The sequence below is a fragment of the Calonectris borealis genome, chromosome 1 (assembly GCF_964195595.1).
Source record: "Calonectris borealis chromosome 1, bCalBor7.hap1.2, whole genome shotgun sequence".
NCBI classification, from domain to species: Eukaryota; Metazoa; Chordata; class Aves; order Procellariiformes; family Procellariidae; genus Calonectris; species Calonectris borealis.
The window spans coordinates 25240331-25253392 of record NC_134312.1 but is presented as its reverse complement, the minus strand read 5'-3'; the positions used below and the strand labels follow the sequence as shown (position 1 = coordinate 25253392).

At 39.0% G+C, this 13062-nt stretch overlaps 1 protein-coding gene across 4 annotated transcripts; it reads right to left on the bottom strand.

Annotated features, from left to right (window-relative positions):
- Positions 1-1952: 1952 nt before the first annotated feature.
- NDUFA5 (NADH:ubiquinone oxidoreductase subunit A5) lies at positions 1953-5972 on the bottom strand. Of its 4 annotated transcripts, none has more exons than XM_075146834.1 (5): positions 5865-5970; positions 5271-5315; positions 3549-3665; positions 2759-2824; positions 1953-2161 (listed from the first exon to the last, which is right to left on the bottom strand). In XM_075146834.1, the coding sequence occupies exons 1-5, from the start codon at positions 5961-5963 to the stop codon at positions 2060-2062; spliced, it is 429 nt and encodes a 142-aa protein (XP_075002935.1). In that variant the 5' UTR covers positions 5964-5970; the 3' UTR covers positions 1953-2059. The 4 variants fall into 4 exon arrangements, with proteins under 4 accessions (XP_075002935.1, XP_075002918.1, XP_075002926.1 ...); XM_075146817.1 differs by lacking the exon at positions 5865-5970 and adding an exon at positions 5458-5805; XM_075146825.1 differs by lacking the exon at positions 5865-5970 and adding an exon at positions 5527-5805.
- Positions 5973-13062: the final 7090 nt, after the last annotated feature.

Sequence of the window (13062 nt, the reverse complement as noted above, 5' to 3'; positions counted from 1 at the left end):
AGTCACGTGAAATAAACACTTATAGACCAGTAAAGTCACTGAGAATATAAATTAGAAAATACAGCTCTAAAAAAAAAAAATCCCCTCAAGGTAGTAAACAACTTATATTAGGGTCTGTACGGAGGACATATTTGTGAAAGGGAGAAGATGTGAGTACGCTTTTGATGAGTGAAACTCAGTTTTAAAAGACTGGATATCAAATTTCAGCAGCAATGGGCCAAGAGAGAGACTTCCTCTCCCCCGCAACTCAACTCACAAGCTTATAGCAGAGCTATTGTAAGTCACATGACAAATACGGCTTTAGAAGTGGAGAAAATAACTGAGCAAAAAGAGAGTTCAACTAATGACTCAGTTATGAAAGAGCAGAAAGAATTCCAATAGTTGCCATCATATTCTGGCAACTTTTTTCCTGCCCTCAAGTATTGCATACCAATATTATTCATACTAGACTTCAGGATTTTTTTCTTTCTTTTTTATTTTGCTTCCTCTCACATCAGCTCAAGACTTATTACCTAAAACCATTCATCTTCATTTCTCATTTGACATCATTCGCCTTCATTTAATATTTCTCATGTGAAAATTGTGTTTGTTAACTTTAGCAAAGTCCTCTTCTGGAATGCCATCTAGTGGTTTTATCTCAGAAGAGATCAGCTTCTACCTTTTTCAAGACTGAAAAAGCCTTCAAAACCAACCAATGAAGTAAAATATTTTCCACTTTTTTAATTTTCAAAAATCTAGAAATTTCTGTAATTATAGTAATAATAGTTGGAAAAAACCCAAATGCTACAGAATGCAGTGAAAATAGTTGCTAGTGTAAATATCCTAAGTATGCTTACTGTTTTTCTCTTCTACTGTCCTATCTCCTAATACCTTGATTGTATGAAATATTATATAAAGATGTAATCATTAATAATAATGATGTCACAGGTAAACTTATAGGCCTAATGACTATGAAAAAGCAGCTATGACAAAGTATGTAATGTAGTGCAGTGGCACTCTATCATAAACGTTGAACAAACTGCAGATTTTTGTCATACAGCTATATTCTTATCTTTAAACTTGCAATAACTTTATTAATGGTACTGAAAAAATGTGAGTAAGGCAAACTCGCACTGTATCCCTAGATCTAGTTTGGATATTTTACTTGGGGTTTATAAGCTTAAATCTGTAAACAAAAGTTTTCAGAAGAGGCAGGCACTGTTTCCATTTAAATGTTTGAAAGAACCTAGCCAGATGCGTCAAGAAAGATCCACTTTTTTTTTCATATTATTAAGTAATATTCAAGGTCTGAATCAATAATATGCAAATAAATCCATAAAGTATACATGTTTATATACAAAGCCTTTGTAAGACCCCAATACTGAAGTGCCACATGTATCATGCTAAGTATCGTAACCTACCTGCTAACCAAGAAACCTGTTCCTGCTGTCTGCCACCTTAAGGGGTAGCCTTCCTTCCCCCCCTCATCCCTCCAGTCCTGGGTCTTCCCAGTGCTTCCCCCGAGTCAGAACTGGTGTTTACGTGGGCAGCGGAGTCAGACAGCTCAAGACAGTGATTCAGCTGGCATCTAAAAAACCATTAGTTTTGGTAAGCCTAGTATTCATTACATCAGATCCCTGATCTCAGCATCTGCATGGTCATAAAGACACTGGCAGTGTCTTTATACACAACCAAAATACACAACCAAAGGTGAGAGAGAAGGGCGGGATTGTACTTTTCTACAACTTTGATTTTGATTTCAAATGGCCTATAATATCTGTATATGTTAACATACAAATACAGATTATAAAAATAACTCAGAATGAGGCACGAATACCCTATTAATAATAAATTACAAAAGGAAATAAACCAAAGGTTGTACAACAGCTGAAAAGAATTTTCTTAAATCCATTTTTGCAAGAATTGGAAGAAGTCTTTAGATTACTAGATGTAAGTGGACATTAGCAAAAACATGTTTTTATGAAGCTATTATCTTTAATTTAAAGACAACTGTCAGTAACAATAGATTAATAATTAACTTTTTTTTTTTGACTTTCAAGAGGTCACACCATTTTGAAAATTATATTGGCCATCTCCACTGGTCAGAAGGAGGTTCTTCAACTAGAGGCTCCCATGGTTTCCACTGTATCATTTTTCTTGCCAGGGAAAGCTCATTTTCAGCCTGTTAATAAACACCATACACAAATTCTTAAATTCTATACAATTGCCAAAGTATTGAATTACCTCTATTTCAGTTCATTATCTCAGTGACGTCACTACCTATCACAGTCAGGGACTACCACAAATTTCATCTATAAATATCAAAAGGAACTGTGTTTTTGGGGGTTTGTTTTTTTTTTTTTCCTTAAAAACATACTTAATCACCTCCAAATACCCAAACAGACAGTCTGTTCACCTAGGCATTCCCAACAACAACTTCATGATATTTTCCAGTCTATTTGGATTATCCCCCAATATTATTCAATCATCATCTGCCCTTTCCACTGATTTAGACTCTGTAAGAAGCAATGTAAATATACATGGTATATATGTAAGCATAATACAGTAAATGAGTAATTGTGTTAGGTTTTAATAGGGTCATCCCAATCACAACATGACAATTCATTTTCAGATTTTTTTTTGTTCCTGTTTGTTTGTTTTGCAGCAAAGGAAGATATGGAAAACTGCCAATTTTCTGAACAGCAGCTCAGCCAAAGCAACACAGAAAACCACTGCTCCCTCCCCCTGCACAGTACCTAACCTTGAATTTCCCCTTTACCTGTACAATGACTTCTTCTATGTGACCACTATTCAGTTTGTCCTGTAGCTTTTGCACATCAGTCTCCTGTGTATTCAAATACATATAAATACATGTTTAGTTTTACTGAGCAGTAGAAAGCCCAGATAAAGCATGAAAACAATAATTTAACCAGATCACACTCTGGTCTTCCTCAAAACTACCATCAAATTAGCTGGCTTCTGTCATTTTACATTATCAAAGAAACACACTTTTCTTGTTGGAAAACGAACATCAAACTCTCAATGATGAATACAAAGAACGAGTACTATTTAATGACATCCAAAGAAGTATTAGCACCTAAGGGCTTTAGTATGTATCTTGAAAGAAAATTTTGATCTTAGCTTTTTATAAAATGATATGCAACCTTCCAATTATCACCTTAAATACACAATACCAGTATTGAAGTTTAATGTACCAAAAGGTGTTTTAAAATGTCAAAGGCAAGGATTGGGCTAAGATACTACATTGGTAAGAGCACATGCACATTTTTTGTGCAAGTGTGTGGAAATTACCACTGTTCTACAAATCTTCAAAAAACTATGTTTTCTTCTAATTTTCACAGAAAACATCAGTAATATCAACAATTCTTTTTAATATACCATCAAAATATTCCATCAATAACAAAAATAAACCTCAAGACTTCAATTATTTCTGAACTGATGCCTGACAGTTACATATACTCCTGAAAAAGTCAGTCATTTTGAAAATCATTCTTCTCATCGTAAAAATCTTTTCATGTGTAACATTTATGAAACAGCACTGTACTTACCTTTTGCACCAAATTAAATCGCTGATTTACAATCTGCTCAGTGTATTTCCTATATGCTGCATCTTTGGGAATGTTTTGCAGGACACCAAGGATTTTTGTGTACAGTATTCGTAGGCGCTGAAGTGATCACAAGACATGGATAAAATACACAACTAGAATTATTTAACTTTTTGTCCTACTTAAACTACTAGCTAATTACCTATAAACAAAATATACAGGGCTATGGTATTCAATCCATAAATGTAGGATTAACAAAATAACTAACTCTGTCTTGGGTAAGACTGGGATTTATCAGGACTGGGAAGTTACCACTGCCAGATTCCTCAAAGGAAAAAAAAAAAAGAAGAAAAAAGAAAGTTGCAATCTGAAGTACATTTGATGCAAAATGGAAACAATAAAAGCCGTGTTTCTAATACTAACCATACTTCTAAAAAATGAGGCAAATTCACGTCTAAACCATCAGTTTCTGAAAAACTCCCTGGGAAAGATATAAAGAAGTACATAAGCTACCAAAGCATAATGAGATTTTTTTTTTTTTTGGCACTTCTCCTCATGCTGGTGCAAAGTTCTGAGTGACAGACAGATTTAAATTAAAATAAAACCTGAAACTTTTATTGCTGGATTTAAATGCAGTGATAAAGGACACACTGGGGTGAAGAAATTGCAGCTTTTGGACTATATGTTGGCTGGGTAACTATCTAACTGAAGAGGAATGGATGTCCTATAGGAACAACAAGAAATAGAAGCAGAATACTGCGGTCAAAGAAATACAAAGAAGAAAAAACAGGAAACAAAAAGGGGACTGGCATAGAATCTACACTTCAACTAATGCATTGTTGATTTCTTTCCTCTTGGCTTTAAGTCACCGGAAAAACTAAAATTTATAGTAAGTTCACCCAGAAGGTGTCTGACAAGGCTGTAGACTAAGCTAGAATAATTTGTACAGAACAATAACCATTTTTTCAATAGTTCTTTCTGACAGTACTCCTAACTATTGGTGGCAAAAGCATTTTTGAAATAGAATTGTTGCATAGTGGGAAATTTCAAAGCAGAGAAATTAAAGAATTACTGAAGTCCTTTCAAAGCTCATGCCTCCTGAATAAGCAAGCAAGATGTGGCAAACATACTTCCATTACTGAGCCTGAGGAGGTAAAAAGAAAGTATCAAACTGCTACAAGAACCACCTAACGTGGTTCCAAGAACCACTGAAGTATTCCAATCTCAACAGTGCTTGCCATCAGAGGGCCTTGATGTGGCTTTGCACCACATGGTTAGCCTCTATCATGTAAGACTAGCCTATCCCCTTAGTACAGGTATAAGTTATTTCAGTACTTGTTGGAAACACAACATAGCAAGGCAGCAAAAATCTGTATCCCTGTGAAGTAGAAATTCCATTTATGAAGAACTGAATTTAAAGAGTTCTTTGCTTTTGCATTGGAGATGAGAGAAATCAAATCTTAGTTCATAAAAGTACTTACACAGAGGAGGTTTTTGAAATCAGCACGTGCAACAAAAAGTACATGTGCAAAATAACTCCTAATGATATGAATTAAACCTTTAAGAATTCCTTTTCTTCCTTTATCACTTTGGAACATTTTTACACTTTCATTAAGTTGGCACTGCTTTAAGGTACACAGCATACCCATATAGGCAAATACATAACAAAGAGCTTTGATCTCACTTACAATTTCCATTAAATACAGAACAAGACATGTGACGTACCTCATGAGGGTTTTCAGCTACAGCCAATCCTACAAGTCCAGTGGTCTGCATAGAGAGCATAAACATATGTAATATACCTAAACACCTGTTTCCATGCTATGTGATTATTTTGTCTTGGCTCAACATACACCTGCCAGGGCCCATTCTGTGACTTGAGCCTCCGCCTCCCACCACACACACCTCATACCACAAATCTGCAGTATTTTGACCAGCGCACACCAAGGGCAGGGAGAGCGCGAAGAGAGGAGCAGCTCACATTACCACGCAGCTGCCGGAAAGCCTCGCGGCGGGGTGAACTCACCCGCCTCCTTCCTCCCCGCACGACGGGCCCGCCCCCTCCGCTAACGGTCGCTGCTGCCCCGCGAGCAGCTGGCGCCGGGCCCGCCGTCTCCCGTGGGCCGGGGAGGGGAAGGGAGCCCCACGCCCCCCTCAGCCCTTTCCTCGCAGGACGCCCCCGCGCACTCTCACCCGCTCGGGCACCCCCTACCTTATCCCCAGAAACTCCGCCATGGCAGAGCATGGCGGGCAGGGAACCCCCGCGCAGGACGAGGGGGCGGCAGGCTGCCCGGCTCAAGGACCCCCGCGGCGCCTCACCTTCCTCAGCGCCCCCGCCATGGCTGCGCCGCGCGAAGCGCCCCGCTCCGCCCCGCCAGCTCCCGCGGGCACCGCCGGCCACGGAGCAGCCGGGCGCATGCGCGTGCGTGGCGCCGGGCGCATGCGGTGGCCGGCTAGAGGACATGGCGAAGGACGCGGGACTGCGCATGCGCCGCAGCCGCATCGGCTCTCGATCCCGGCGGGCAGAGAGCGAAGCAGGCCGGGTCGTAGCAGACGCGCGTGCGCCAAGGCGTGTGGTGTCGCCCAGCGCATGCGCCGTCTGAAGGCGGTGGCGCGGTGCGCGTGCGCCGGCTGAGGGCGGTGAGGTGGCGCGCATGCGCCTAGCGGCGGGGGCGCAGGGGGTTGTTGGGCTGCGGTCGCTTGAGCCGGGCCCGGCCCGGCGCTCGCCGCCGGTTCGTGCGCAGCGCGGGAGGCTGGCCCCGGCTCGGCTCGGCCCGGCCCGGCGGGGGCTCCCCCTCTGAAGAAAGCCTCCTGTCTATGTGGTGCGGCGGCCGCTGCGGGGGCAGGCGGCTAGGCCCTTGCTGTGGAGCCGCAGGGACGGGAGGTCGGCGTGTCCCTGCGTGGGGAAGGGCTGCTGGGCCTGCCATCTGAGATCCGAGCCCCTGAAACCATCGCAGGCCGGCCCGTGCGCAGTGTTTATGCAGGAGAGGTGTCCGATCCAAAGGCAGCCCAAGTTGTGGAGCCCAGTGGGCTGGGTATGCTGTAGGAGTGCACCACAGTTCATGCTTTGCTGCACTTAGAAGACACGGAGATTTGAATATCCCTTTTTAAATATAAACATGTTTCCTACTAGTGAAGTTGTCTACATGAAATTGCTAAAGACAGCTTATTATCAGTTTGCAGAACTTGGCAGTTTCTAAATGAGGAATACTCCGCTGAAAGATTTGTTACTAGAAGTGCATCACACAGAAGTAATAAATGATGTATATTGCATTTAGATTTTCAGCACATTTCTGGTAAAGATGCAATACACATTTGGTTGATGTGTTCTGTGTGGCTGGTGACAGTACTTGAAATCAACTGATTTTTGCCAAGTGATAGCTAGCTAACTGCCAGTAATGAGTTTTCAGAACTATTACAGGTTCATGGTTTTTGATTTGTTTTATTTTCCAGAATGTTTTGCAGAGTGCAACCTTAGTCCAAGCTTCAGAGTTGATTTCAAAGCTCCCTTTCATGAATCAAACAACTGTGTCAAGCCTTAAAGCTTCAGAAGTATGTTTGGCAGCTGCTGAGAGCAGTTTTGTGTAATGTGTATTTGGAAATAAAGCTGTTTATGTCCACTCAGCGTGAGATTTTGGGGTAGTAGATGTGATTTGAATATGTGTCAGCTTCTGACATTCTTTCATGAAACAATGTCTTTAGGGTTTGTAGAAGTTTCTAGTACATGAATTCTAGTTTTCTGCAACATGTATGGAAAAAATAAATACCTTCTGATTCATAAGTGATGTAATGTGTAAGTAACTTTTTATGCCTGGGAATAGGGTCTAATTTAGAAATAATGCAGAAGCTTATAAACAATTAGAATGTTATATATATATTTTTAGCAAAATTATTATATTAAAGGATTGTATGTGCATGTATTTATCAGTCAAGTCTTCCTGAAGTTGATAACTTTCTGGAATCTGTTTATGAAGCAGAAGCATGCATATACCTTCGATGAATTTTAGCTGTGAGACTGGTTTGACCAAGAAATTGTGTTAAAAGTAGCTAATTAACTGCAGAATCAAAAGTAAGGATCACTGTAATAGAATATGGCAAATACGTAATTTCTGAGGTAATGTGATAAGTTAATAAAGCAGAAAAAGCTGTAAAATACTGATGGAAAGTAGAAAACTCAATTAAGGGACTTGAGATAGAATGGTAGGAAAGAGCAATAAAAAGTCAGTTTAAATTACTGGTGGAGGAAAACATGATGTTCATTTGAAGATCCAGTTGGCCTTGTATTAGGTCTTATCTTTATGGTCTAGCTGCTAATTTAAAGGGTGAGTTTTGCATCGTGAGTAAGATTTAATAATAATTGCATTGTAACTTTATATTGTATTTATTCTGGACAAATTTTTCTTTATAATTCCTTTGGCCTGCTCTTGAGCTCCTCTTTTCCATAACTGGTAAGCAAACCCAACAAACTGAATTTCAGAATATCGTAGAGTTCTCACGGAAAGCCAGTCTTTGGATAAGACATGCGCTACCTCCGTTCCGTAACTAAAGCAGAGTGATTAATACAGTTTATATCAGAATTGAGGGTTTGTGCTTCTCCACTCCCGAGTGTTCTTTGAGATTGCATCAAACAGACGTGGGGGTTTCTTTCCAAGGCATTGAGAATCTCTCTTTCCTATCAAAATGACATTCTTTAAAAATTTCAGCCTTTTTGATTGGATCATCCCTGTATTTTTCCCTTCTCTGTGATGGTCCAGCCAGGTGATCTATCTCCTGATTACACTAACCGACCACAGCACAAATTGTTCTGTGCCTGGTGATCTTCTTTAGCCAAATTAGCTCAGTTAGCATCATTCAAACACTAGTTCTAACCATCTGTTCAGACAACCCAAGAATGTAGATGTCCTTGCCACATCCTAGTACAAAGAGTAAAAAACAGTCAGCCACGTTGATGAGACCATTCATGAAATCAATCCAGAAGTGATAAAGCAGGAAGTTCCCCAAATTGCCAAACTCTGTTTCAATACATAATTTAAAATATAACAACTCCAAGCCCTAAGTACTATCAGAATACACACAATAATTACCTATGTTTGAAAACAAAAAAAAAAAATCCCCAAACCACCCACATAGCATTTCACAGTTTATTATCTGTTTAACACTGGGGACTGTTGGGAGTATTATCCTGCGTGTTAATGTACAGTGCGTAGGCAGCCTAAGAAGGCCTTGCTATAGCTGTGACTTCTCTTCCCTTTTTTGTCTCACCAATGAATTTATCTCACTATCAAGTCTTGGAAATTGCCGTATGGTTTGGTATCTGGACAAGAGTCTTACTTACTCTGGCTTTACATGCATGGAACATAATTGACTGATGGATATATAATCAGTAACTATGTAAGATTGGAATCGGACACTGTTTACATAGCAGTGCGAAATAGTATTAAAAAGATCTGAAAAGCACAACAATACCGTGCTTGTAATACGGATATGTACCAGTTCTGATAATATCCTGGTTATGTAAAGGAAATGGAAGAACCCAAGGTAAGCAATTAAAACATCTATGTTCTTTATATATATTATAAATGTGTATTTTACATATTTTTATTATATATTTCTGTCCTTATCAGCTCTTAGCCAACAGTAGAGCAGGGTCTCAGCTGTGTTTGTCTGCTTCTGTTGTAGTTTTTTTTGGAGGCTTGCTGCACTTACTTAGGTTGCACTGGCAAAAGAAGTTGCAATGAATATTATTTATCATCATTAAATGGTTTTCTTGATCTTGTGTCCAAAGATGAGATGCATGTAGTGCCTTAGTTAAGTTTACAGTTTTATGGTTCTATAAATGCAAGTGAATCATGGGGCACGGCAGAGTTCACAGCGTACAATTTCATTTCATCAGAACAACTAAAGGTAAGTTGGAAGTTTGTTGTTTCAATTTGTTATGTTCCCTTTTTGTCCCTTCATTTTGGTAAAGATAGTAACTAATTGGTTAAAACCAGAAGAAGACAGGTATTGCAGTGTGTCTAGCTAGAGAAGAGAAGATCCAGCTTCTTCCTCATCCCATGCTTGTGATTTAAGTTACTGGCTACTGCTATTCTTGATGTTACTCTTGGGTTATTCTGCTTTTGCATCACTGCTGTCTTGGTGCCGTGCCTCCTGCTTCTTTGTCCAATTTCAAGTTGTTAAATCTAGTCAAATAAGTACTATAATTGGCTGTCAATGAATCTGTAAAGCTTTGCATCATATTGGTCTCAGAGAGAGAGATTAGTGTTTGGTGATGTAACATGGCAGGATCTACAACTAGTTGAAGGCTAAACTTTCTCAGATTTGTTTTAATTTATGTAAATGTGTTACCAGATTTTGTTAACGTAGCCCGTGAGACTAAGTTGGCAAATAATTTATTTTCTTAATGAGAGTTGTTGAACCAATGAGGGCACAGATAATATTATTATACCGTCCAGACCTCGTGTTACATTTGACAGGATTTTAGAGAAGTCATGTGTAATACTTTCCTGTGGGTCGAGTCTGCTTATGTTACAGTTGTACAAGGTCAGACCTTAATTTATCTAGCAACTGCGTATTTAATTTTAGAAGTATCACAGGACACATCAGCTTGCAGGGCGCCATTCCTGGCTGTTCAAAATGCAGGCCCCAGAGTAACAGTGGCAAGATAATGGGTTGAAAAGGTGAGAATATATGTTATGCTCGCCAGTTAGACTAACAGTGAAATAATTTAAAACTGTAACATTTAATAGAATGAGTCCAAATTTAGATTGCTATTAATTATTTTATTGCTATGAATAACCTCTTTGCATGCCTAAGGGCCTTCTATTTATAGAGAGCAAAGCTAGGATTGTCTAGTTTATTTTAAGGATAAGAAATTAGAATAACATTAACACTCACATAAGGTTAACTTTATACTTATGTGTTTAAAAGTGATGAGCGCTTGATACACTTCTTTCCAAGGAAAGACGCAACTACCACGATTAGCAAGTAGTTCAGATTTTTTTTGATGAAAAAACAGTAACTTAATTTAAGAGAGCAAAACTTTTTTTTTTTTAAGGAAAACAGCAAGAAGTAATGTGTTTATTTTTCCAGGCATAAATGGAAAAAATATCAGACTACTCAAAATGTTGTTTAAGGAAAATATTCTTTGTAATACAGACACTAACACTTGTTTAGAGGAAGCATTTACAATTGTTTCTAGTGATCTAGTGCCTAGGTCTGGTAATTGCAAAGCGTCCATTCTTGAATAGAACAAGATTTTGCTGCTGAACTTTTTAGCCTTTTCATTGCTACGTCACGTAATGTAGCAGGGATGTCGCTGCTGCTGCTGAGTGTACCAGCCATGCTGTTATATTCCACTGTGATCCTAGTGGAACATCCATGCTTCAGTCGAACCTTGTCACCTCAGCACAGCGTATTACCAGCAGTGATATAGCAAATCAGGCTCTCAAAGCACGTATAGACCCCTGGCAATGTGTCCAGCACTTGTGCTGTGGTGAGCTGTTTGCCTTATACTTACTCTACCATGTCACAGTCACTTGCTACCTTACTAACTTTCTCATTTTATAATATTACTAATTTTTGTGGCGTAAGATAATTTGACAACAGTACATACAACAATTCTGAAACACTGCTCATCTGAGACCTGTCTGGTTAAGTCCGTGTTCAAGCAGAGTTGTGTGTTGCCTGTGGCATAATCAGTTCTGGGGAATACAGCAAAGCAGGAGATAGCTGACCAAATGGGTGTGGATGTTGTATGACCAGAAAAAAAAAAACAAGTTTCTATGATGACCTGTAAACTGATTTCTTCCTCTAATCTTTTGGAGATAAAGGGGAGGTAGAAAGGCAATACATTTTTCTGAAAATAAAAGGATTTTCTTACTAAATGCCTATCCTGCAAGATGCTCTGTGCTTTAACTCTTCTTGGAATCAGTGACGTTGGGGTTATTGATCACCTCACAGGACTAAACTGTATGTAAGCATCTTCATAAAGATACTGTAATGTACCAAAACAGCCTTTTTTCAGAGAGTTTGCAACGTGAGGGTCTAATCTAAGGCCTATATAAGTCTTCAGGAGTCTTTTTGGTTCAGGTTCTAGGGTAAATATAATATGATGGGCTGTAATATAATATTTAGTCTCAATTCTCTGAGGACAGCAACTTCAGTAGGGCTTGCAGGGCATGAAGGTCCATCCAGGGTGATCATGATTCATGAAAAAGATGCTTCAAAGTGATGGTATGAAGTCTTCAAATGGAGGGTGTTCAAAACAAAAGGTGTGAAGAAAGGGAAGGTAGCTTCTGTTTGCCTTGGAGAAAACGAGATTAGGAATGTTACATATTTTTCCTTAATAAATTATCTTATGTAAATTAACTGTTTAGTCTCATTAGGAGCACTTCCCAGCTGCCAGTGAAATGTTAATTTATTCTAAAATGTACTTTCCTTTTAGCTGATGGCAGGAAGAGGTTGTAGATATGTTTATTGAGATACACTTCTAAAACTGGTAGTCCAAGAGAGATTTTATCTTTGCTGTCTAAAAGGTTTGTCAGTCTTCAGAACAGTGTATATTTGTGGGTTAAATGATGGAAGCTTTAAGGTGCCATCAGAATTAGGAAAGTGTTCATTAAAACATGAAGATAAACTCACAAAAGAACCTTGACTCAGAATTCTGCCCATCAACGAAGTGTATTGCCAACAAGAGATGAGGAAGAGAGGCTCAGTTTCATGGCCTTATTGATGAGAATTTTACATTCTGGTTAATAAGAAACTTGTGGCAGCATTTAGAAAGAAAGATGGTCAGCTGCTTTGTTTTGTGTAGCTTTTTGAAGCTGCTGTGTTTTGTATTACACCTTGGAAGTTTGACATAGGATACCTTCCCTTCTGCATAAAGCAAACTATTTAAAAAAAACCCCAACTTCTTATTAATTTCTTTTTGCTGCAACAAACTTGATAGGCTTTCATAAGCTTGTTTTGATCATAAGAGTTTCAGAACATGGTTATTTTTGTTTTGTAGAATTACAGAGAAGTTCGTATTGTCCATCCTGTCTGACAGAATGTCAGTCAGCATTCTCGGTAATTTCAGAAATATTTTTTGCATGAGAAGTTCTACCTAAATTTCAGGATGCCAGAACATAATTTTGAGAACTTCTAAGCATTAATATGATGTGCAGCAGATGTAACATTAGCTAGCATGTGAACGATTTTGGTACTTGTGTCTGCATTGTGCTGACCAGTTCATCACTCTAACTTATGTGTGAAATCTTCTGTGCTGAAGCCTTGATTAGAGACACAAAAGGAAGGAATAGATAACCCTTCAGAAAAGCATTGTCTTTTGTGAACAACATAAAGGTCTATTCTTCTAAGTCCCAAACGAAAATGTGTCCATGACTATTTTTTATTATTATTTGTGGAAGTTTTTTTGCAGTCAGAGGTGGCAGTCAAGACCAAAGTTGTATATTTTTTCCTTCAAAGAAAATGGGACTGAAGTGGAGATTTTTTCCACTTTCTTTCAGATTGTCCA